The sequence below is a fragment of the Diospyros lotus genome, chromosome 6 (genome assembly GCF_014633365.1).
Source record: "Diospyros lotus cultivar Yz01 chromosome 6, ASM1463336v1, whole genome shotgun sequence".
In the NCBI taxonomy this organism is placed as follows: Eukaryota; Viridiplantae; Streptophyta; class Magnoliopsida; order Ericales; family Ebenaceae; genus Diospyros; species Diospyros lotus.
The window spans coordinates 10,872,114-10,892,458 of NC_068343.1; the positions used below are offsets into that span (position 1 = coordinate 10,872,114).

Here is a 20,345-nt window from a genome sequence, read left to right on the forward strand (position 1 = left end):
GCGGTGTAATCTGAAGGGAATGGGTGTTAGTGGAAGATAAGGCGGGTAGGGTAGTGGGTGAAGGGTTGGAAACAGCAGGGGTTGAGGATGATTTTGCTGTAGAAGAAGTCTAGGAATTGGTGGCCATAATGCACCGTCTTGGTTCAAAAAAAGAATGGAAAAAAAAATTTCAGGCCAGCACCAGTGCTGGCTCTGACACCATGAAAAAATGATTTCTGTAGAGGAATTCTCCAATGATCTTATTCCATCAATAGGTATTACAATATACAAAAATAAGGGTCATTAAGATCCCTTTATTCTAGGAATACACAATTAGGAAACTACCAAACATAGAATTAGAAACCACCAAATATAAAACAGGAAGTTATAAACCACAAAGTTGACCTAAATCTCATCCCAAAAAATCAGGATTTATTCTAGAAATTATTCTAGGATCCTAACAAAAATCACAAGCAGATCCTTCTCAATACCAAAATTCCGGTTTTAACTTCCAAGAGAACCAAAGGAACCAGAGGCATAAAAAAAAAGACTGCAGTAAGACCATTATAACCTATAATACAGGGTCTATCAACTTGACAGGTGCAGTAAATCGCAAGCCACAAACTAAGCAACTCAGGAATAAATCCTCAAATGGCACAAGAAAATACAAACTAATCATCATTTCAGGAAGTCACAATCCAATAAAATTTTTGAGTAATCAAAAGTGGCAGTGGACTCTCCAATTCTCCAGATACTAAAAGAGCTAGCTGCTGAAATGCAACAGAACCTTTTACATAATTCACCCCGTAACATCACAAATTTGTTTCTAGCTACAAAATCATTGACTCTGTATCCAAACGGATGAGATACTCCAGTTAATAGTAAAGAAAAACATAACCCCAAAAGCATCACCAAATTGTACCTAGCTAGAGCAGCAAATCAAAACCATCTTCCTATAGATTAAATTTTTTTATTAATTTGAAATGAAACATGACAGTAGTCTAGTTGGTCAGCAGCCATTCTCCAAATATGCATAAAGGTAAATGTTTAGAACCATGATTTGCTTGGAGCAACAAGACTCCCTGATATTTTACAGATTAAACACATCAGCCACCTTGCCGAGTGTCAGGCACAGCAGGAGCGTCCAGCATTAAGATGCGCATTATCCACATTACATCCCTAGTCAAGCAGCTTCAGGACTACACTTGTTTCGTGACAATATGATAAAGATAGTGCCATCGGTAAGATGCGCCTCAAAATTTACCCAAGTGATCCTGATATTTGATCTTCACATGATCACATACTTTCACATTTAATCTTACAATATCAGAGACATCTTACAAGATCACAGACTGTATCCATAATGAACTACGTGAATATCACACACGGGATCCAATTGATCTACCACAATGCTCTGTAGCCGAAGTTTATTTTAGCTATAGATAAGGTCAGAATCCACACCAAACATGCCCCAAAAAATACACAAAATGACCATGAAGTACTTTCCTAGAAAGTCTAGCCTCCAGTACATCCTGAAACTTTTCATTATATCTTCGAGTTTGAATTGTACTGGTAAAGAGCCTCATTTCTAAAGGCATTAATATTGCTCTCCATACAACTTTAATCTCCAAAAAAACACCATTGCAAGTTGAAAATCTATACTTCAGTTTTCTATGCCAATGAACAAAAACTTCAACTGGAACTCTGCCATAGATAACAAATAGTCATCGAATTTGTTTCTTTTAACCTTCAAGATAAAAGGATTAACATGTATTCAACACCACACAAGATCATGAACAAGTTTGCAATCTCAGCTGCTCATCTTCACAGGCCATATCTACTTCCTCAAGCTACTCCTATCTAGGGCCAAAAGAGATGATACCTTCATATCTATAAAATAAACCTTCCTGGAGAGATTGACTAAACTAGACACTTGAACTCACCATCTCTGAAATTTTGACAAAGAGAACAGAGGAAGGTGGAGGAAGGCAAAGGCAGAGGACTAATAAGGAAACTGAAAAAAATAGAGAAATAAGCGGCAAGAGAAACTAATTTCAGCTTTCCTTTCAAGCAGAATCTCCAGACTCCACCACTGAGCGATCTCCAGCCCACCTTCCAGGTTTACCTGTGAAAATCCTTGGCAAGTTAATAAAGCAATAATGGAAGTGAGAAGCATACAGAGGAAAGCAACACAACAATTACCAAAGCCTCTCCAATCTAGTAGTAATAGCCACCTCCATAAGGGCGATCATTCCCATGGAAAGATGAATATGAGCCTTCACCAAACTATAAAATCACACAAGGGAGATTATCACAAGCACATTAACTGTAAGACATGAAAAACAATAAAGTTAACCAAGAGCACTCACTTCAGATCGATAATAATCATGTGAGTAGAGACTGCCTCCAGCTCCAGAAGGATCTAAAATAAAAGAGAGTATCAGCTATCTTTGGGAGCAAGGAAGAAAAGCCATATTAAAAGCACATTAAAAGCAATATTGCAAGAAAGAACGCACCTTGATAGTGAGGTGCACGAAATGGAACTTCAGGATCAGAATAATCCAAGCGAGGACGGAATCTGCTAGGCTCCATGTGACTAGAACCAGAATCCTTTAAGGCCAAGACCCAGCATAATAAATACACAGTGACACTGGAATAAATATAAAATAACTCACATTTACAAGAAAAAAAAAACATAAATCAATTGCAGCTTACTGTCATAAAGAATGGTCGTTTTATTCCATGTGCACTTTCATCATAAAAGTAAGGGTCATCAAAATGGCTTCCAACAAATGGTCTATTGAATCCTTCCTCAGGGATGAATGGTTGTCTCCTAGTTGGGTTATGCCTTCCATGATCTCTACCAGGTGCATCATGCATGATCATATCAAGGTCAGGTCTAGCTGGAACTGGACCTCTACTGAATGTGTCATAAGGACCCTCAAATGAATCCCTCCATCCACCTGATCAAGCGATGTTATGAATAACTGATAATTTATTCAAAGACTAGCAGATAATTTATTCATCTATAAAGACTAGTAGTCATGAAAATAAAAACATGACAAAAAGTAGACAATTTATTCAAATCCTAAATTAGATGTATCAAGAGTATCTTCACTCAATATGCTCCTGCCTACTTTAGCATTTTTTTTCCTTTGGTTGTAATGACATGTGAGATAGTGTTCTAATAGAAATATTATGTTATTCATTTGAACCTTGCAAAGAACAACCTTCTTGTGAAGTAAAAAAGTATGAAGCTTGGTCTTTGGTATTGCCATTTGTCTGTTTCTTACCTTTTCTTGGGGGACGAGATACAGTCTTGGAGTAGCAGTATTGTTCAGACATACTCATGAATTTAGTTTCTTATATTGGGTGTCACAATTATATTCAGAATAGGGTTATCAATCTTGAGTCAAACTTCACCTCCAGCCAGATTGTTTTAAGTGTTCAAAATTCTCATATTGAAAAGAGACAAATAACCTTAATACATTAGGTCGAGGGCCTTTAGAGAATTTACTATCTAGGCAGAAGAAGAGGAAGAGGAATCACAATGGATCTGGAACTTCAAGGTTCCTATATGTAGAAGAGGTTCTTGATTTATTCTCTGCGTCAACGAATAATAATATAACGAAACTCAATAATATAAGAAAAAAGCAGGGTGATCTATCTATAACTGTGTTAGCGAAAATTAGTCTAATAAGAAACGGTAATATAGGTTCATAAAATAAACCTCGCCCAAACATTTCTCTTCGGTGGAAAGGAGGATACTGGACATCAAACTCATGTTCATGGATAAAACCCATTCTCGAAGTTTGACCACGCCCACGTGGATGGAAACCCCTGCCACGTTGAAAGTTTGGTCGGTTGAAAGCATGCCGGCCAAAACCCCTCCCTGTAAACAAGAAATAACAGATTTTCTAAAAGTGATCTAGACAAGATAACATCGCATCGGTTATGAAATTAAAGGCTAACCAGAATTGGAAAAGCTTCCTGCACCGCCATGGCCAATTCGAAACCCCCCACACATTCCACCCTTAACAGCCTGAGTTTTTGGCAAAGGATTTGAAAGTCTTGCTTTTACTTTAATCTAGCAATGCACAGAAGCAACAAAACTCATTCTGTTAATACCACATTAAGCCCTAACTGTACTATAATACCCAGCCAACACGTAGTGGCAAGGCTGTGCATTTGAAAGTGGTTTGAGATTATAGTCAACAAATATCATAATGGTCAAATTAGCACCAAGATTACTAAACTAATGTAGAACAAAAGAAATTTCAACTAATTCTATTTGAATGCATGCATTCCAGCTGTCGGTGGCAAAAGAATTGCAGAATATAGCATGCACGATAACTATTATCCATAGGATAATGATAAATGTATTGACTAGGTCAGCCAAATTTGTTGGCCAGCACTCGTTTAGCCCATTTAGCCCCATTGTTGAAAGGAGGCTGATATTCAACAACAGGGATAAAAATGTCATTTGACTGTCAGCCAACACAATCGATAGATTTATCATTATACTTATCCACAGGAGGGTTAGAAGATATTTGCAAAGCCCACTCCCACAAAACAAACCAATAAAAGTTCACTCCTACCCATGCACATCCAAAAGTGTTGCAACACCTACTGGAATAAAGAAATACCTTCGTGTTTCCTTCCCCAAGGTCTGTGTTATTTATACCCTCAACACAAGCAATGGCAGCCTCATGTGTAACAAAATCAACAAAACCAAAATCCTTCCTCTTTGCAGTTGACATGTTCCTGGCCAGCATAACACGCACGATCTCCCCATAACATTTTAATTGCTCTCGAACTTGGTCTTCATCCCAGTGAGGAGGGAGACCATCAATAAATACTGATTTAACTTGGGCCATAACCTCTGGATCTGGCTCGCGTAAAGGTTCAGCAAAAGCTACTTTTGCAGTCCTCTCAGGATGACCAAAAATAACGTCAGGCTTCTGGAGCCTCTTATATGCAGTCATGGCATCGGGATGACAAGAAAACTCAAGGAATGCGAAACCACGACTTAAACCTTCATGCCGGGGATCTGAAACAAGAGTAATGTTCTCAACATCTTCAATCCCATAGTCTTTCAGTTTCTGCTTGATCTGCCAAGTTGCCAACCATTGTTTGATCAAGGATGACAAAGCAATATTGTTAAGAATATATCTGCAATATCAAGTAAGATCTTACAGCTTCCTTTGTCCACGTATTGCATATATTACCCAAGAATAGTGTGTTATTGTCCTCATTTGGTGCAGTCCCACATCGCTTCCCACATATCTATAAGTAAAAGTGAAAAGAAATTAAATACAGTTGTGCTTAAAAAAAACATATGTATACAACTAGGAGAATTTTCATACAACAGGGTTTTTCAGTTCTGACAATGCTCGAGCTGCTTCCTCCTTAGTTGCAAACCTTACAAATGCATAGCCCTTGTTCTTATTGGTAGAAGGATTCTTGTGTAACCTAACTTCAACTACCTCACCAACATTCTCAAAAGCCTTTTTGACATCATCTTCCATGGCATCATGATCCAACCCACCAACGAATATCTCCAGTTCCTTCCTAAGCTTGTGCTCATTTGCTACAGCATTTAATTCCAGGCGTTCCTCTGCTGAAGCCTTTGCCTCCTCACCATGCTCTGGGATATCATCTTCTGCAAGCCCTCCTTGCCCAAATTCTTTAACTTCTTGGTCTCTGCCCTCCTCCATCTTTTCCTCACCGTGGTACTCATTCTCAGGATGAGGATTTTCTCCTTTCAACTCCTTATCGGCATCTTCCTTCATGTTACTGAGCTCATTATTGGATATCACTTCATCCTCGAGGATCCTCTTCTCCTTCATTTCTTCCTTCACCCCATCTTCGTCCCTCATCATGCCAGGTTCATGACTCTCTGCAGGCTCCACAGCATCTAAAGCAGCAGGATCTTCCTCGTTTGAGGATTTTTCAGCATTTGGAATCAAAGGCTGTTTAATGTCAATAATCTTTTCAGCTTCCTTTGGTGGTTCTTCAACATTCATAACATTCAGATCTTCCTCCTCCATGGTTTCCTCAACATTTTCAACAGCAGGTTCTTCCTTGCTGCAAGATTTTTCAACATTTAAAAGAGAGGACTCTTGTTTCTTCACGGACTCAACATTCCTAGGCTCGTCCTTCTTGGATGACTCTTCAGCCTTCAAATTTCCTGTTTCCTTTGATTTAGGAGTCACCTGTCTAGAAACATGGTTTGCTGAATTAGGAGTCTTTGTCCTCGACGGTGTTTTCCTCACCACGGTTTTTTTTGTTTTAGTTCCTGTAGCAACTTTTGTTTCCGGTGTCACTTCCACGGCATCAGTTGATGCTTTCGCTTGTTCGACTAACATCAAATAAGACCAGTTAAAACCAACCCGGATAAATACTAGCATGATAGACTTGAGTAAATATGCCCATTCTGACATTTTATAATTATACAAATGAATATAGCCACCCTAGTGCACAATTAAAAAATAAATGTAAAAATAAACGTAACCAAACATGAATCGCTTGTCAATTAGAATTGCTAGCCCTCTCGAAAACCCACATGAAGGCCAACACAGCAACCCTTCGTGGTCATATTACCAAAACACAGACAAAATAGGGTGAGCACGCATAAAAAACTCTTCCTAATAACTTGATATACGATAGGCCTTCATAGAACCAAGGTAGGTCTCGAGCTTTACCAGGTTCTTCAAGGTTCGAAGAAGTTGTCAATTTGAGGGGAGAGGTTGTCTTGGTCTCGCTGGTTCCGGGAGCAGAGGATTCTGGTCCCGACTCCGGTGGCGGGGTAGGAGGGGTTTTGGTGGCAGATTTTCTGGCCGCTGGCGTCTTCTTCGCGGCTGCAGATTTCGGGGTTCTATTATTTCGAGTCCTCATGGTCGATATAGCAAACAATCCAAACCCAAGATAAACAGCCCTCGGGCGAATCTGAAGATGAGTCTCACAACCCTAGAATTTTGCCCCAACAAAGCCAAGGGGAGGAAGAGTAAAAAGTCGAGGCGGCGTTTGTAGCGCAAATGTAACCGAGCCAACGCATATTTATAGCCGGCAGCCAAGTAGTGACACGACAGGGTTTAAGGGCCTGTTTGGTATTCAACTTTTTGTCAGAAATTAAAAATTAAAAATATGATAATTTTTATTTTTTATAAAAACACCACTATATATATATTTTTTTTAGATTATGCGCTATCACTCCCGCCCCACCAAACCCACCTTAGGATCATCACGAATAAAGTAAATCAGAGATATGCTTGGGTAACCAATATTTTTTTTTTTTAAATTACCTTCATTGATACTTACCAAAAACTATTTCTAAAATAATACAAATTTTTTATTTCTCTTAAAAATTAATTCTACGTTTATGACTTTACAATCTTTTCCTTTACCACTTGATTATGCCCTTAAGACTATCATTATATTTTAATAATAGTCACAATCGTCAAAGTAATTCCAAAAATTTAGTTGAAAATATTAAAATAATAAATAAATTATTTTTCTAAAGTTCAATGGATAAAGACACCTAAATATATATATAAAAATATATTATCTATAAATATAAATACTTGTCACCTTAATTTTATTTATTTTTCAAATAAATAAAACACCACACATAAATAATGTACACATTTAACTAAAGAAATTAATCTTTAGTGTGTTTTCAAAAATTTATTATTTTTTGTAAATCAAACCTCACTAATGAGATTAAGATATATATATATATGAGTAATAAATAAAACATAAAAAATAAAAAAAGAGAGATAAAAATATATATAAAAATAATTAAATGATGACAAAAATTAGCAAGTAAATTAAATGTTATTATTTAGAGTTATTGTTATTATTATTATCTATTATTGTAGAGTCTTTATCTCTCGCTTCATATATATATATATATTTATAAATTAAATACTTATGTAATAATTATAATATTAAATGTCAAATGAAATAAGATTTTGATTTATTGCCACAAAATAAGATGGTAGCCTGAAATTGAGAAATGAGATAATTAAAAGATGGAAACAAATAGTGAATTTCCGTAATCGGTTAATAGCAAGAAAGATTGGCTATATTTTTAATTTTCATTTTTCAAAAGTACAAGGTTGATGAATATGTATTTTTACCTAACTCTAAAAGTGCAATTTACCAATTATTTTGTTGCAAATCCGCCCTTACCATCGTTCTAATTTTCAGCCCAAACGGGCGGAAAGGTCTGATAACCAGTCCCAAGAAATAAGCTAAAAATCACCGAGCTTGGGATTTTTCCTCTCGTCTCAATGGGTTTATCGGAATCAACACTGTCGATCTCACAGGTAAAGCTTCACTTGCAATACTGTGTACATTCCCAACACCATTGCACCGTAAATTGAAGTAATTTTAGGTTTTGCTAATACCTTGCACTTTACTCTGAGTGAAGAGGGCGGGCGACGAGATCACCACCGTCTCTGCGCGATCAGAAGTCGTAGATCCCCTCATTGAGAGGCTCAAGGACCTCAAAATCGTGAGAATTGCCTCCATCTAGGTTTTTGTATTTTTGGATTTAGTGATTTTCATATGATATGGAAGTATTTGCTTACTATGTAAGTGTGTTTATTTCTTTAAAAAAATGCAGACAACTCCGATACTGACAGCACCGCAGGCAGAGACTAGCTTGACGGACATTCTAGTGCGGAAGCCCGCCTCCTCTTCTGCTTCAGGTGATATTTTCTTTCCGCTTTACTCTCCTTTTTCTTGCCCAATTTTGATGATTCTTTCCGCTTTGCTTTCATTTTTCTTGCCTAATTTTGAAGAGGGCTGCATGTTTGAATTGGCTTGGAAAAATCCAATGTTCTTGGATGTGGGTATTTGGGAATTTGGTGGCTGTATCCGATATATATTTTATAGTAAGTTTCCCATGGAAATTAACCGAAGAAAATAAAATTACTAGATTGGTATATAGAACTCTCATGTAATGTTTGGTTTCCTACGGTTCCTGCATCCATTTGTTAATTTGTTAGCTTAGATCAATATTGCCGGGAACCTGAAATGACAGGCAAATTTAGTTCTCAATTATAATAGTTTTTACTCCAGAACTCCAATAACTCTTTCAGAGGAATTGTAGGGAAATAAGTCACTTCCATACTCCCAGAACGAACTCTAACCAAAATCATCTCTTGCAATCTGGGGAGAATTCTCCCGCAACAGCAACCAGAAAGCCAGTCTTATTATTTAGACGGTGAAACTCACTTCCATACATGTTGTATTCTTAGTCAGATTACTTGCTAAGATCAAAGTCAGTGTCACATACTAAGATGTTCACAAGGAATGTCTATTTAATAGTTAATACTGAATGTCTAGGTCACAGCAGAGTCAAAATCCAAGTCTGATACCATAAGCAACACCTATGGACTCCACACGGAGCACCTAGTTGATGATTGGCTACTTTTCATGCAAATCACCTTATGTTACTTCAAAAGTGAAACTTGTACATTTTAATGCAAGCTACAATTTCCTTTCCTTTGTAACACACAAGGGCTCAAAGCTAACTGCAAACACCATTGCTGTCTGCCTCACCAGCCCAAAACCAATAATTGTCCAAGGCTACAAAGTCCTGTGCACACAATGGTTCTAATATGATAAGCAACAACTATAGGGATGCATGGAACCAAAAGGCTTATCTATATACTTGAGATTTCCCCAAATAACTTGCAATGTTGGAGGTCAGCACATGCTAATGTGGGTCAGGATCGTTACATTCAATCTCCTCCTTAACCCATTTCATGACTTCTGTTAGCATGGACTGTTGGCTTTTGTGCTGGCCCCTAATAGCCAAGATTTGGAATGTAAGTTCATAAATGTGGTTCTTTTGGTGGCCCTCCTATTTTATTATGATGCGGCCGCTTTTATGAGGAAAATACTTATTATATTTGTCCTTAACCTGAGTGATGGTGTGAAAGTTGATCAGTCTTAAATGCGGCTTTTGTGGACAGCTGGTCAAGAGAGAGTTTTTATGAAATTGTATTGACAGGAATGAAGAATTCTACTCTATTTTTGGACATTAGGATTTTTGCTTTTTAATGGGCGAGATGCCCTGCTGAACATAGAAGTTGGGGCTGAATGTGAGGATTGAGATGTGGCTTGCCTTATCAAGCACGACTGTGATGTTGCCTGACCTTAGGCTTGAGATTTTTTGCCCTGTATGGCATTGTTTATCTCTTGTCATAATCATCATAATCTTGAAAATCCTCAGCTGATTCAGCCCTTAGGTTATGCTGTGGAATACCATGTTGACCAATTTGATGACTTCCGCACATTTCAAGCAGTGAGCACGTGTCAGTGAGCCTTTTTTTTTTTTTTTTTGGGTGTTTCCTGGATGACCAATGAGGGAATGTAGAGGTGCCTTTGTTGCATGTGTTGCCTAAAAAATGGCTTGCAAATTCCATCTGCATCACTGAAGATTTGCTATCTATTCTTCATAATCCTGGTTAGTCAGCGCCCCCCCCCCCCCCCCCCCCCCCGCACCTTTGTTTTTACCTTGTAGAAATGCTTCCTGCTCTAGCAGGTTGATTTCCCACCTAAAAAGTGAGCAGAGATCAATTTGTTGCTCCAAAGACATGCTTCTAATTTATGAGACACCGCAAGAATTTGCAACTTTTTTTTTTTCTTATTTTTCCTTTGTTTGGGAGTAGTGCATGAGTGATATTTTTCACAGTTAGCTTGCATAGATATTTGATTAGAAGGTAAAATTAAATGACAATTTGGTAAGTTGTCATTATTAATCCCAAATTATTTGAGAATTTTGGCCTAATATATCAGTAATTTATTAGCACAAAGTTGGGACAGGTGAGGAGTTGAATCATTTCAGAGGGGGAATGTTAAAGATCTTGCTGTTGGCAAATCTGCCTTAGCAAAAACAATTTGTTTGGCTCCTAATACAACAATAATAAGTTAACAACTACACCAAACTTTTATCCTACTAGCTGGAATATTTGGATTCTAACTTGCCAACCATCTGTATTCATGATGAAATGATTATATTTTCTATGAAACCATTATATCCCATGTCATACTTAGGAGTGTTTCTTACCAAGTTTTTGTGTGTGTGTGTTTGGGGGGGGGGGGGGGGTTGTCTTTTTCAATCACTTTTGCTACAAACTTCTTCCATTCCATTCATTCTCTTCAAGCTGTGTCGATTGGTTACTTTCTCACACATCTAGACCATGTTAATCTTAATTGCACCTCACGCATCTTTTATTCAACAAGGGCCACTGCAGTCTTATTAAGAATAACCTCATTTTTTATTATGTAGTCACATACTACGATAATATCAACTTAGGTACACTTATATTTTGCGTATATTAGTACTTAGTTGCTTAATATTCTGTGTTACATTATAAAGTTGATCTTATAGTTGACTAATAAATTTTTCTTTTGGATTTAAAGGGATTTTAAAATTGCATAAAATGTTGGAGGCACTTCTCCACTTCAATCACCCTATCTTGGTTTTATGGGCAACATCGTTAATAAATCCCTATCTTTTTGGACAATTAATTCAAGATATCTGAATTGATTTTTCTTGGAATAACTTGATGTTCAAGTCTCATAACATTATCTACACTTATAATTTTGCTAAGCTTACATTCATATATTCAATTTTTGATCGGCTCAACATGAAAAAAATGTGAATTTGAGAATGAGACTATTAACAGCACCTTTATTTTAATAGGAAAGTTTAAAGAGTTTATAGTTTTGTATGGTACATTTCTTCATTTTGCATGGGCTCTATTAAGTATAATTTCCACATGAATGCAATGCCTCTGCTTGGTTATTTAACCATGGAATAAAAAAATACCAAAAAGTTGGGCCGTATGTTGTGTGATATATCAAGTTTTTCTATGGATACAGTATGTCATTTCATTGAAGTTGCCAAATGACAGTGTTATGAATATATCTTGATACATCACACAGGGCATTGTAATGAATAATATCTCAATAATGTCATGTAAATTACAAAATGCTATACATTTTTGAACATATTGCAATTATGTTGTTTCATATTTGTACGTTTCACATATTCATGGAAGCATTCAAGACCATGCACTTTTTATGGGAAGAGTTGTTGGAATTTGCTTTTATTCTTATCCATCAAAAAACTTACCACTACTTTACACCAAATTTCCCATTCATGCCATATTGTGTTATATAAGTGTACAACCAATCAATATTCAATTACTACAAAGTGAAAAGGAATTTTCGGTTGCTAATTCAGCAGGCTCCCATTGAATATCCTTATCTCTTCTTCACCGAAAATTATGCATACAAACTAGTAAGGGTTCAAATAAATTAACACTTCAGAACTACTTAGAAAATTAAGAGTAAGAAAGAAGACTCATTTGCCACATTCCCATATAACTTTTAAGATATTTAAGGTTTGTTACTGAATTTAGCTTGCTCCTATATTTGAACAATTCCTAGTGCTGATATCATCAAATTCCAACTTTTTTTTGCTAGATGAATACTAAATATTCTCAAAAGTGCTCTTACTTGCATATTTTGAAATACATACTTCATACACTATGCTTGCTATATGTACACCAAGTGATTATCTTATCCACAACAATGGACTGTATATTATGCAGAATGTGCTCTACAAAGACCTTGCAACATGTCCATGATTCGATATAGATTTCAACATTTTTTTTAGTTTGTGATGTCAATATATAGTTGCACACATATACATTGATGTATCTGTACTTCAGCACTCGCTATTGGTCCTTTTATCAAATTTAATCCCTATTCATAACAGGACAAGCTTATTTTATGATTATAAAAACACTCCCACAGCGTGTTGCTTTTGTTACATGGTTAATTCAAAGTTATTTATTCCCTGGCTGGCAAGCTTATGCCACATTTGAAAATGAAAAGGATATATCCCTGTTTTTATATCCTTGTATTTGCAAACTCTTTCATTACAAGCATGACTTTGTAAGACATAACTTCTCTTCCCCCCCACCACCCCAACCCCAAAAAAATAATAAATAAATAAATAAAGGCTATTCTTCATCATGACTATTTATCTGTCACATTCCCAAGGGCAATAGAGGGGGCAATAATGTAATTGAGCTACAATTGCTTGTTAGGAGATATTTTTAATTATGTTGAGTGCACATGGGTGCTGTTTCTAGAATCTACTTTCAGTTAGACAGCCTATAAATAGGCTATAGTATGTAGAGAAGTGCATGGTGAAATGATATAATGAATTCAGATTTCTCTCCTTACATTCTCTCTCTCATTCTCCCCTGTTTTCCCTCCATTCTCTCTATTTCTGCTCAGTCTCTCCCTCCAATTCTACTCTCTCTCTCTCTCTCTCTTCTGAATTCCTCTCAATTTCCTTTCTAAACCCTAGCTCAACCCTAGGGGTGTGACATTAGCATTCCAAGAGGAGATCTTCAGAATGTGGAGAACTAGTCAAAAGGAGAATTAGAAATGTCATATCTTACAAAAGGGAATGCGGAGGAGCTGAGTAATTTATATTTCTTATTATAACATTTGGAAAGTTACTCAATTATCAAGTTTTGCCTTATATGCTTCAATGAACATCTGCTGCTGAAAGTCATGCCCCAGAACTTTAAAACTTTAAAATGCCTCTTGTTAGTCTGCTTTGTCTCCAATCATGTGTTAATGTAATTCTTTTGCACTGAAATGAACCACATGCCTTACTGCTTCTGTAGATCCCTGTTAATCCCTGTTGAGTGTCATTCTAATGGATAAACTCATACAAGGAGAGCTATCATTCAATGTTAGCCATATGTAATAATCATAGAATATTATTCTGCTGCAACAGACTCACAATTTCACATGCAACTGCACATTGATGTCAGCATGCAGAAACAAAATTTTCCATGTGTATATTGGCAGGATTGCTAGTTGATTAATTATATTGCTTGTGTTTTTGGGTATATAGTTATCTATTTCATGTGTTGTTGCTTTATCCATATCATTCTTTGTATGTAATTATTAATAAAAGGTGTTTGCACAACCTGCTGTTAACATTTTGCATACCATTATTGAAATTCATACAGTAAATCCAAAGGTGCTACTGGAACTATTCTCAATGTACCGTGATTGGCAAGAGGCAAAGGCCCAAATGATTAGTAAGAAGCAGGTCAGTTTGCAAATAATAAAATTCATGCTTTGACATAGTGCAGTTGCTACTTTTTATGACTTTGTCAATAAGAATAGATCTGCAGCTGATTCACAAAACAATTTATGGGCTTACCAGTTACCACTATTCTCCTTAATTAAATGGATCTAGATTTGAGCCATTTCTTTATAATGCGATCTTTACCCATATAATAATAGCAACAACAATATTGCAATCCAGATCTGCTTTATGGACTTGTAAATGATTTAAACCTGACCATGACACAGATTCATGCCAGTTGTGCCCCATGCAATGTTTAAATCTTCTATAAAGCAAGATTCCTAAAATTGTAGATGAGCTTTTACTTCCTAGCACATAATGCATTTTTTATCAATCAACAGGATTTGGTTCTGTTTAGGATCTTTACAGGATTGGATCTCAGTTTCAAACTATTTTTATTGGCCCAGAAGTTGAACCTGAGTGATGTTGTTTTCCAATTCAATAATTAATTAAAAGAGGTTTATATAGGGTACTAACAAACTTTATTTGGAAAAATAAATTAATAAATAAGCAATTAAAAATAATTAGAAAACAAAATTATCCTAATTTGTTGATTCCTAAATTTACTCCTAGAGTGGATGTTTCTCAATCTCCAGATTTAAGGGCTTCTCAATCGTGGAAAACAACCCACCCTAGTTTCCATAAAATTACTCCAAAGGATGGAAAATGCAAAAACTTGTTGAAATAAAAACATTTTTTAAATAGAAAACAGAGTTTTGAAAAATGCGGTTCTCCAAAATTGAACTGAACTTGGAAGACTTGTAAAATGAGTTTTTCAAAATTTCCTTAATAATTTGGAGATTTGGAAAACACAGTTCTCTAAAAAATTTTCCCCAAATTATCTCTGTCTCCTTCTCTAAAACAAGTTATACAAAAGAAAAACTTCTTTTATCTTTTTCAAACATATGATCCAATTTTCTAGATTGGAACTTAGTTTTTTTTACTTCTGACATCTGAATGCATGTCAAATTTTCTATGGAAAATAAAAACTAGAAATTTTGTAGAAAATTGGAGATAGAACTTTGGAAAATATTTTCCACAGCTAAACAACCACTTAGGTTTTCTATCATTTTCTCCTAGCTGAAAAGACCTAGGATTAAATGAGATGTAAGTCCCACTCCAAGTACTTTGGATTTGAAAGTCAAAAGTTTTCTTAAGTGAGCCAAGTAGGATCAGAATTTTGACTGCCGTTCCATTTAACTAAGAACCTTTTTGAACCTCCTTTGAGATGAAACAACATTTTCATCATTTAGCAGAACTTTAATCACATCCCTTTCTCGTAGAAGATGCAGATGTCTGGGAATTTGATGAGTTGAAAGATCACTAGCTAGCAAACTAGGAGAATTAAATGTGTCTTGCTGACAAATTCTCCGCATTGAAGTTAGGAATAATATTCATGTCATCAAGCAAATTGAGTAAATGTACATTGGATTCAGGTTCAAGTTTTCCAGTGATGGGGAATGGTCTATTAACTCAAGCACATAACTTCTTAAAAGAGTGTTTCGAGCATTATTTAGGATGGATATGAACCATAACATGTCACCCTCATTAAATTCTCTACATCTACGATGCACATTTAGTAGCGTGACTTGGATGTGTTGGGCAAAGTTTTGAACAGGCTCAAAATTTTGAGTAACGAGAGGTAATGATACAAGATAAATAATGTGCAAGAGAGATAATGAATAAAAAAAGAAGAAAAATTTAGGGAAAGAGAGATAATGTGCAAGGGATTTTTTCTTCATTAGAAGGTAAAGAAGAAAAATTTAGGGTTTCTGTTAAGATTTTGACTATGGATTCAGGGTGGATCTCATACAACTTGATGTAGAACCCCAAAAAAAAAAAAAAATACAATAAAGTACACAAGAACAGAGGGAAACAAGGCTAAGCTCCAAAGTGCGCTAGGAGAGGTTTATAAAGAGTGCTAAAAACCCCTATTTAGAAAAAGAAAATAATTAAAAAAGGCATTAAAAAACATAATAAAGTTTGCTGATTTGTTAATTTCTAAATCTACACCAATGGTGGACTTTCTGAAATCTCTAATCTTAGGTCCCCACTTAGTTTAGGAACTCATTTGCAATAAAATTTAATTCCAGGCGGATAAGTTACTAAAGGTTTAATCTTTCTAAAACCTGTATGTATCATGGAGTCAACTGCACGAAGGTATTTAGTGAAGACTTTTCTTCCAAGGTTCTTAGTTCTTCCTTCTATGTGTCATTTGCAACCAGCTGATTCATAACTAGATTTGGAATGTAGACAAGCACATTAGAAATCTGACAGTGAAAAGTTGCACTGTACCTTTGTATTTTTGTTGTTGTTTGCTATAGTTACTCATTTGTTATTGACAACTTTAAATTGGTGGATGGAAGGGGAGTGGGGAGTGAGGGTTTTGCTTATTCTTTCCAGGATGACCATTTTGACTTGGTTTGTCATCTATGCCAGATGTAAAGAACTGCTAATAATTGATTATATGCAGGAAGAGATAGAAAACAAGATAGAAACGGCAGATGCTTTGACAAGTAAGCTTCTTCAACGTTTTAATTACTCGCTCTCAACAATGAAGACAGCTTCCCATCATCTATCTGAAGGTGACTGATGTTCTTATCTTAATTCTTCAATGGATAAACTTCTGGAAAAAGAAAAATACAAAAGCTTCTTGGGCTGCAAATAGTCAAGTCTTGTTTAGTCCTCCAAACTTTGCATGGTAGCAAATAATTATTCACTTAAGATTACTAGCCACTATTGATTGTTAATTTGTTACGGAAGCACAAGTTGACAAAGCTTCTTTTGGGTCTTGTGCACTGGATAGAGAAATGACTTCTTGATTTGAATCGTCATTTTCAAAACTTGATGTGTTCTTAAAGGTTGAGGGGTTGCCGGGTTGTCATAAATTCAGTTTACAACAAAGTTGATATTTAACTTTGATGTCAAAATATTGCATGCAGTTCATGCATTGCAGGTTGAAATTGGAGAGCTGAAGGGAAGGTTGACCGAGGTGATCAGCAACTGTGATGCATTATGCAAGAGAATTACCGCAGAGGGACCAGAATCACTGAGATCATCTGTGGCTTCATTTCCGGTGACCTCAGCCGACATGAAAACCAGCTGTAGTTCTTCATGTTCTCCCCAAAGAATGTCAGGCAGACATCCATCCATCTCAGAAGCCAAGTTAGAGTAATTTACACCCTCCCTTTTTCTTGTAGAATTTCAGAAACATTTGACTATATTTACATTTTAGAAATTGAGGCTATATAATAGCCCTCCTCATGCCTCGAAAGGAACCCCGTAGTTTTGCCATGATCAAATTTTAAGTATACAACACTTGTACGAGCACCATCCTGTAAACATCCCCAGTTGGTTCAATAAAACTTGCGTGCCATGGCATCATGGTTGTTTTATAGAAATGTTAGATATGGTAAACGCAGTAGTTTCATTAGGTGTCCAAAGTTTTGTTTATAAAGATCCAAATAAAAGGTAAAAAACAATAAATAAATGCACCAGCTTATCAGTGGGAAATATTGGCCACTCTGTCTGAATCCTTGGGTGCAAAGGTGAAATCCCTCACCTTAAAGGCCCCACTCTGTCTGAATCCTGACAAGGCAAAAACGCAGTTAACATTAAGTAGCCCCACTAAACCCCAGGACTGAACAATGCCTTTCTCCAGAAGTTGGTTGCTGATTTTTTTTCCCGGTGTTTACCAGCCCGCCGACACAGTACAAAACTATTTATCTTACCATTATCTTTTTAGAGAAGGAAAGCCATTGATTAAACCAACGGATAGAAGCCAATCTGATCCGTACACTGAATCAGATCATTCTTATTATCTCCGACCAACTGAGTTTCGGTACTCTTAAAAGTCTAAATGGATCTGTTCAGCTTCCAAACCCAGAATGTGACTATCGGCTGAACTGAACTGGCAGAAACAGATCCAAATTGGCTGCAAATGCACCCTTAATAAAGGATATTGAAACTTTGTAAACTTCCTCATATTGAATCAGTAGGCCTAACGATGAAACAATCCACAAAACCAAAACACTTGGGAGATCTCGAAAAGAAGAAGATGAAAAGAGCAAGAAGATTTGAAGACTCAAAAACAACAGAACCCACATTTGAAGGCGATCGACATCTATACTATCCCTGGAACTTCCAATTGAATTCAACCATAACTGGAGAAGACAAATGGCTGCTGGCATCGAATCTAATTAAGGCTGTTGCTGAGCATCCATGTAGCCAGCGTCAACCAGCACTTTCTCTCGCTTGGCCAATTCAATGTCCTCATCAACCATCATCTTCACCAGCTGCTCAAACCCGACCTTGGGCTTCCACCCAAGCACGGTCTTCGCCTTGCTAGCGTCGCCCTTCAGGTTATCCACTTCCGCCGGCCGGAAATACCTCTTGTCGATCTCCACATGGTCCTTCCAATTCAACCCAACGTACCCGAAAGCGACCTCCAGGAACTCCTCCACCGTGTGCGATTCCTCCGTAGCCACCACATAGTCGTCCGCCTTCTCCTGCTGCAGCATCATCCACATCGCCTCCACGTAGTCGCCGGCGAAACCCCAGTCCCTCGACGCCTGCAAGTTCCCCAAGAACAATTTCCTCTGGAGCCCGATTTTGATCCGGCCCACGGCCCGAGTGATCTTGCGGGTCACGAAGTTCTCGCCCCGGCGGGGAGACTCGTGGTTGAAGAGAATGCCGTTGCAGGCGAAGAGGCCATAGGCTTCGCGGTAATTGACCGTGTACCAGTGGGCGGCGCATTTGGAGGCGGCGTAGGGAGATCTGGGGTGGAATGGGGAGGTTTCGGACTGTGGAGGCGGCGTGGACCCGAACATTTCGGAGGATCCCGCTTGGTAGTACCGGATGTGGCTCCGGCCGGTAGCGGCGATGTGCGACCGGACGGCCTCCAGGAGGCGGAGGGCGCCGGTGGCGACAACATCGGCGGTGTAGTCAGGGATCTCGAAAGAGACGGCGACGTGCGACTGAGCGGCGAGGTTGTAGACTTCATCGGGGAGGATGGTGTCGATCCAGCGGCGGAGCGAGGAGGCGTCGCTGAGATCGGCGTAGTGGAGCTTCATCCGGGCCTTGTGGGCATTGTGCGGATCGATGTAGATGTGGTTGATCCTGTGGGTGTTGAAGTTGGACGACCGTCTGATCAGGCCGTGGACTTCGTACTCCTTGTTGAGGAGGAATTCGGTGAGGTAGGATCCGTCCTGGCCGGTGATGCCGGTGATCAGGGCAATCTTCCGCTTGGGTGGTGCCGCCGCGTCGCCGCCGTTAGTGGCTGATCCGGATCTGGGCCCCTCGTTCTCGGAAGCCATTGTTGCCGACTCGACTCCCTGCTTCCTTGCTGGGTGGAAATGATGCAAATCTTGGATCTAAAAATCTAATAACAATAATAAATCTGAGGCGACGGTGGTTTCGGTTTTGGTTTTGGGGCAAATATAAGAGCACTGAGAGAGAGAGAGAAGGGGACAGCTTTTCTCCGCTCGCTAAGCCCAGCACGTTCCCGTTCACGTTCACGTTTACGCGCTTTTCTTATTTTTCTTCCAAACCCAATTAGAAACCGCCATCTATGCGGTACTTCCTTGTAATTCCCCGTGGGCGGTTTTTTTCCTTGTATTGCTGCACGCCGCCATGCTAATGCAGTAATGCTGCTGCTTTTTCTCTTTCTCTTCCGGTAATAACACAAATTTCATCAATTATCTTTTTATTGAATAAATATATAAAATATTTTGTGAAGCTTTTTTCTCTGTAGATTTGAGTCCTCTTGATGTTTGGATTAGAGCTTTAAACTTTGGAAAATTCTATTTTTAATTATATTTTTTTCTCTCTATAATTTACTTTTAATATTTCTAAAATATCTTAAGATAAAAACTTATATTTGCCCTTCATTTAAATATTTGACGCATCATTACTCTTCAAATACATGCATCCATTTTCTTTACTATCATCGTCACAGTCACTTTATTCATTTATAATTGAACATCGTGCAATCACTATTATTCAACACTTAATATTACACAATCACTATTATTTAACACCAAATATTGCTCACTCTTACCCTTAAAGTAATTGTCTTGAAATACTCTAATTCAAACATATTTTTGTTAATTCCAAAAAAGTAATCACTTTGGATAACAAAAATTATGTGACATAATAAAAATATTAT

General features: G+C 37.5%; 3 protein-coding genes across 3 annotated transcripts; 1 reads left to right on the forward strand and 2 right to left on the reverse strand.

Moving 5' to 3' along the window:
- Nucleotides 1-1,646: 1,646 nt before the first annotated feature.
- On the reverse strand, nucleotides 1,647-6,998 carry LOC127803480 (uncharacterized). The gene is made up of 11 exons (XM_052339722.1): nucleotides 6,684-6,998; nucleotides 5,346-6,340; nucleotides 5,176-5,265; nucleotides 4,626-5,090; nucleotides 3,952-4,066; nucleotides 3,710-3,871; nucleotides 2,695-2,942; nucleotides 2,496-2,589; nucleotides 2,349-2,401; nucleotides 2,182-2,265; nucleotides 1,647-2,104 (listed from the first exon to the last, which is right to left on the reverse strand). The coding sequence occupies exons 1-10, from the start codon at nucleotides 6,874-6,876 to the stop codon at nucleotides 2,197-2,199; spliced, it is 2,484 nt and encodes an 827-aa protein (XP_052195682.1). The 5' UTR covers nucleotides 6,877-6,998; the 3' UTR covers nucleotides 1,647-2,104; nucleotides 2,182-2,196.
- Nucleotides 6,999-8,155: 1,157 nt separating this feature from the next.
- Nucleotides 8,156-17,560, forward strand: LOC127804095 (uncharacterized). The gene is made up of 6 exons (XM_052340825.1): nucleotides 8,156-8,309; nucleotides 8,414-8,497; nucleotides 8,609-8,693; nucleotides 14,058-14,140; nucleotides 16,653-16,764; nucleotides 17,122-17,560. Exons 1-6 carry the CDS (start codon nucleotides 8,274-8,276, stop codon nucleotides 17,352-17,354), a joined length of 633 nt encoding a protein of 210 aa, XP_052196785.1. The 5' UTR covers nucleotides 8,156-8,273; the 3' UTR covers nucleotides 17,355-17,560.
- Nucleotides 17,561-18,136: 576 nt separating this feature from the next.
- Nucleotides 18,137-19,702, reverse strand: LOC127804094 (GDP-mannose 4,6 dehydratase 1). The gene has a single exon (XM_052340824.1). It carries the CDS (start codon nucleotides 19,492-19,494, stop codon nucleotides 18,379-18,381), a length of 1,116 nt encoding a protein of 371 aa, XP_052196784.1. The 5' UTR covers nucleotides 19,495-19,702; the 3' UTR covers nucleotides 18,137-18,378.
- Between the last annotated feature and the right edge of the window lie 643 nt (nucleotides 19,703-20,345).

Bases quoted from the DNA above. Each gene is read 5' to 3' on its own strand.
- LOC127804094 (XM_052340824.1), bottom strand. From the start codon at position 19,494: ATGGCTTCCGAGAACGAGGGGCCCAGATCCGGATCAGCCACTAACGGC.
- LOC127803480 (XM_052339722.1), bottom strand. From the start codon at position 6,876: ATGAGGACTCGAAATAATAGAACCCCGAAATCTGCAGCCGCGAAGAAG. The intron at 5,266-5,345 runs GTATGAAAATTC...TTTTACTTATAG, and splicing joins CAGAACTGAAAAACCCTGTT to ATATGTGGGAAGCGATGTGG. The intron at 2,266-2,348 runs GTGAGTGCTCTT...GTGATTTTATAG, and splicing joins ATGATTATTATCGATCTGAA to TTTGGTGAAGGCTCATATTC.
- LOC127804095 (XM_052340825.1), top strand. From the start codon at position 8,274: ATGGGTTTATCGGAATCAACACTGTCGATCTCACAG. The intron at 8,498-8,608 runs GTGAGAATTGCC...AAAAAAATGCAG, and splicing joins GGCTCAAGGACCTCAAAATC to ACAACTCCGATACTGACAGC. The intron at 8,694-14,057 runs GTGATATTTTCT...AAATTCATACAG, and splicing joins CGCCTCCTCTTCTGCTTCAG to TAAATCCAAAGGTGCTACTG.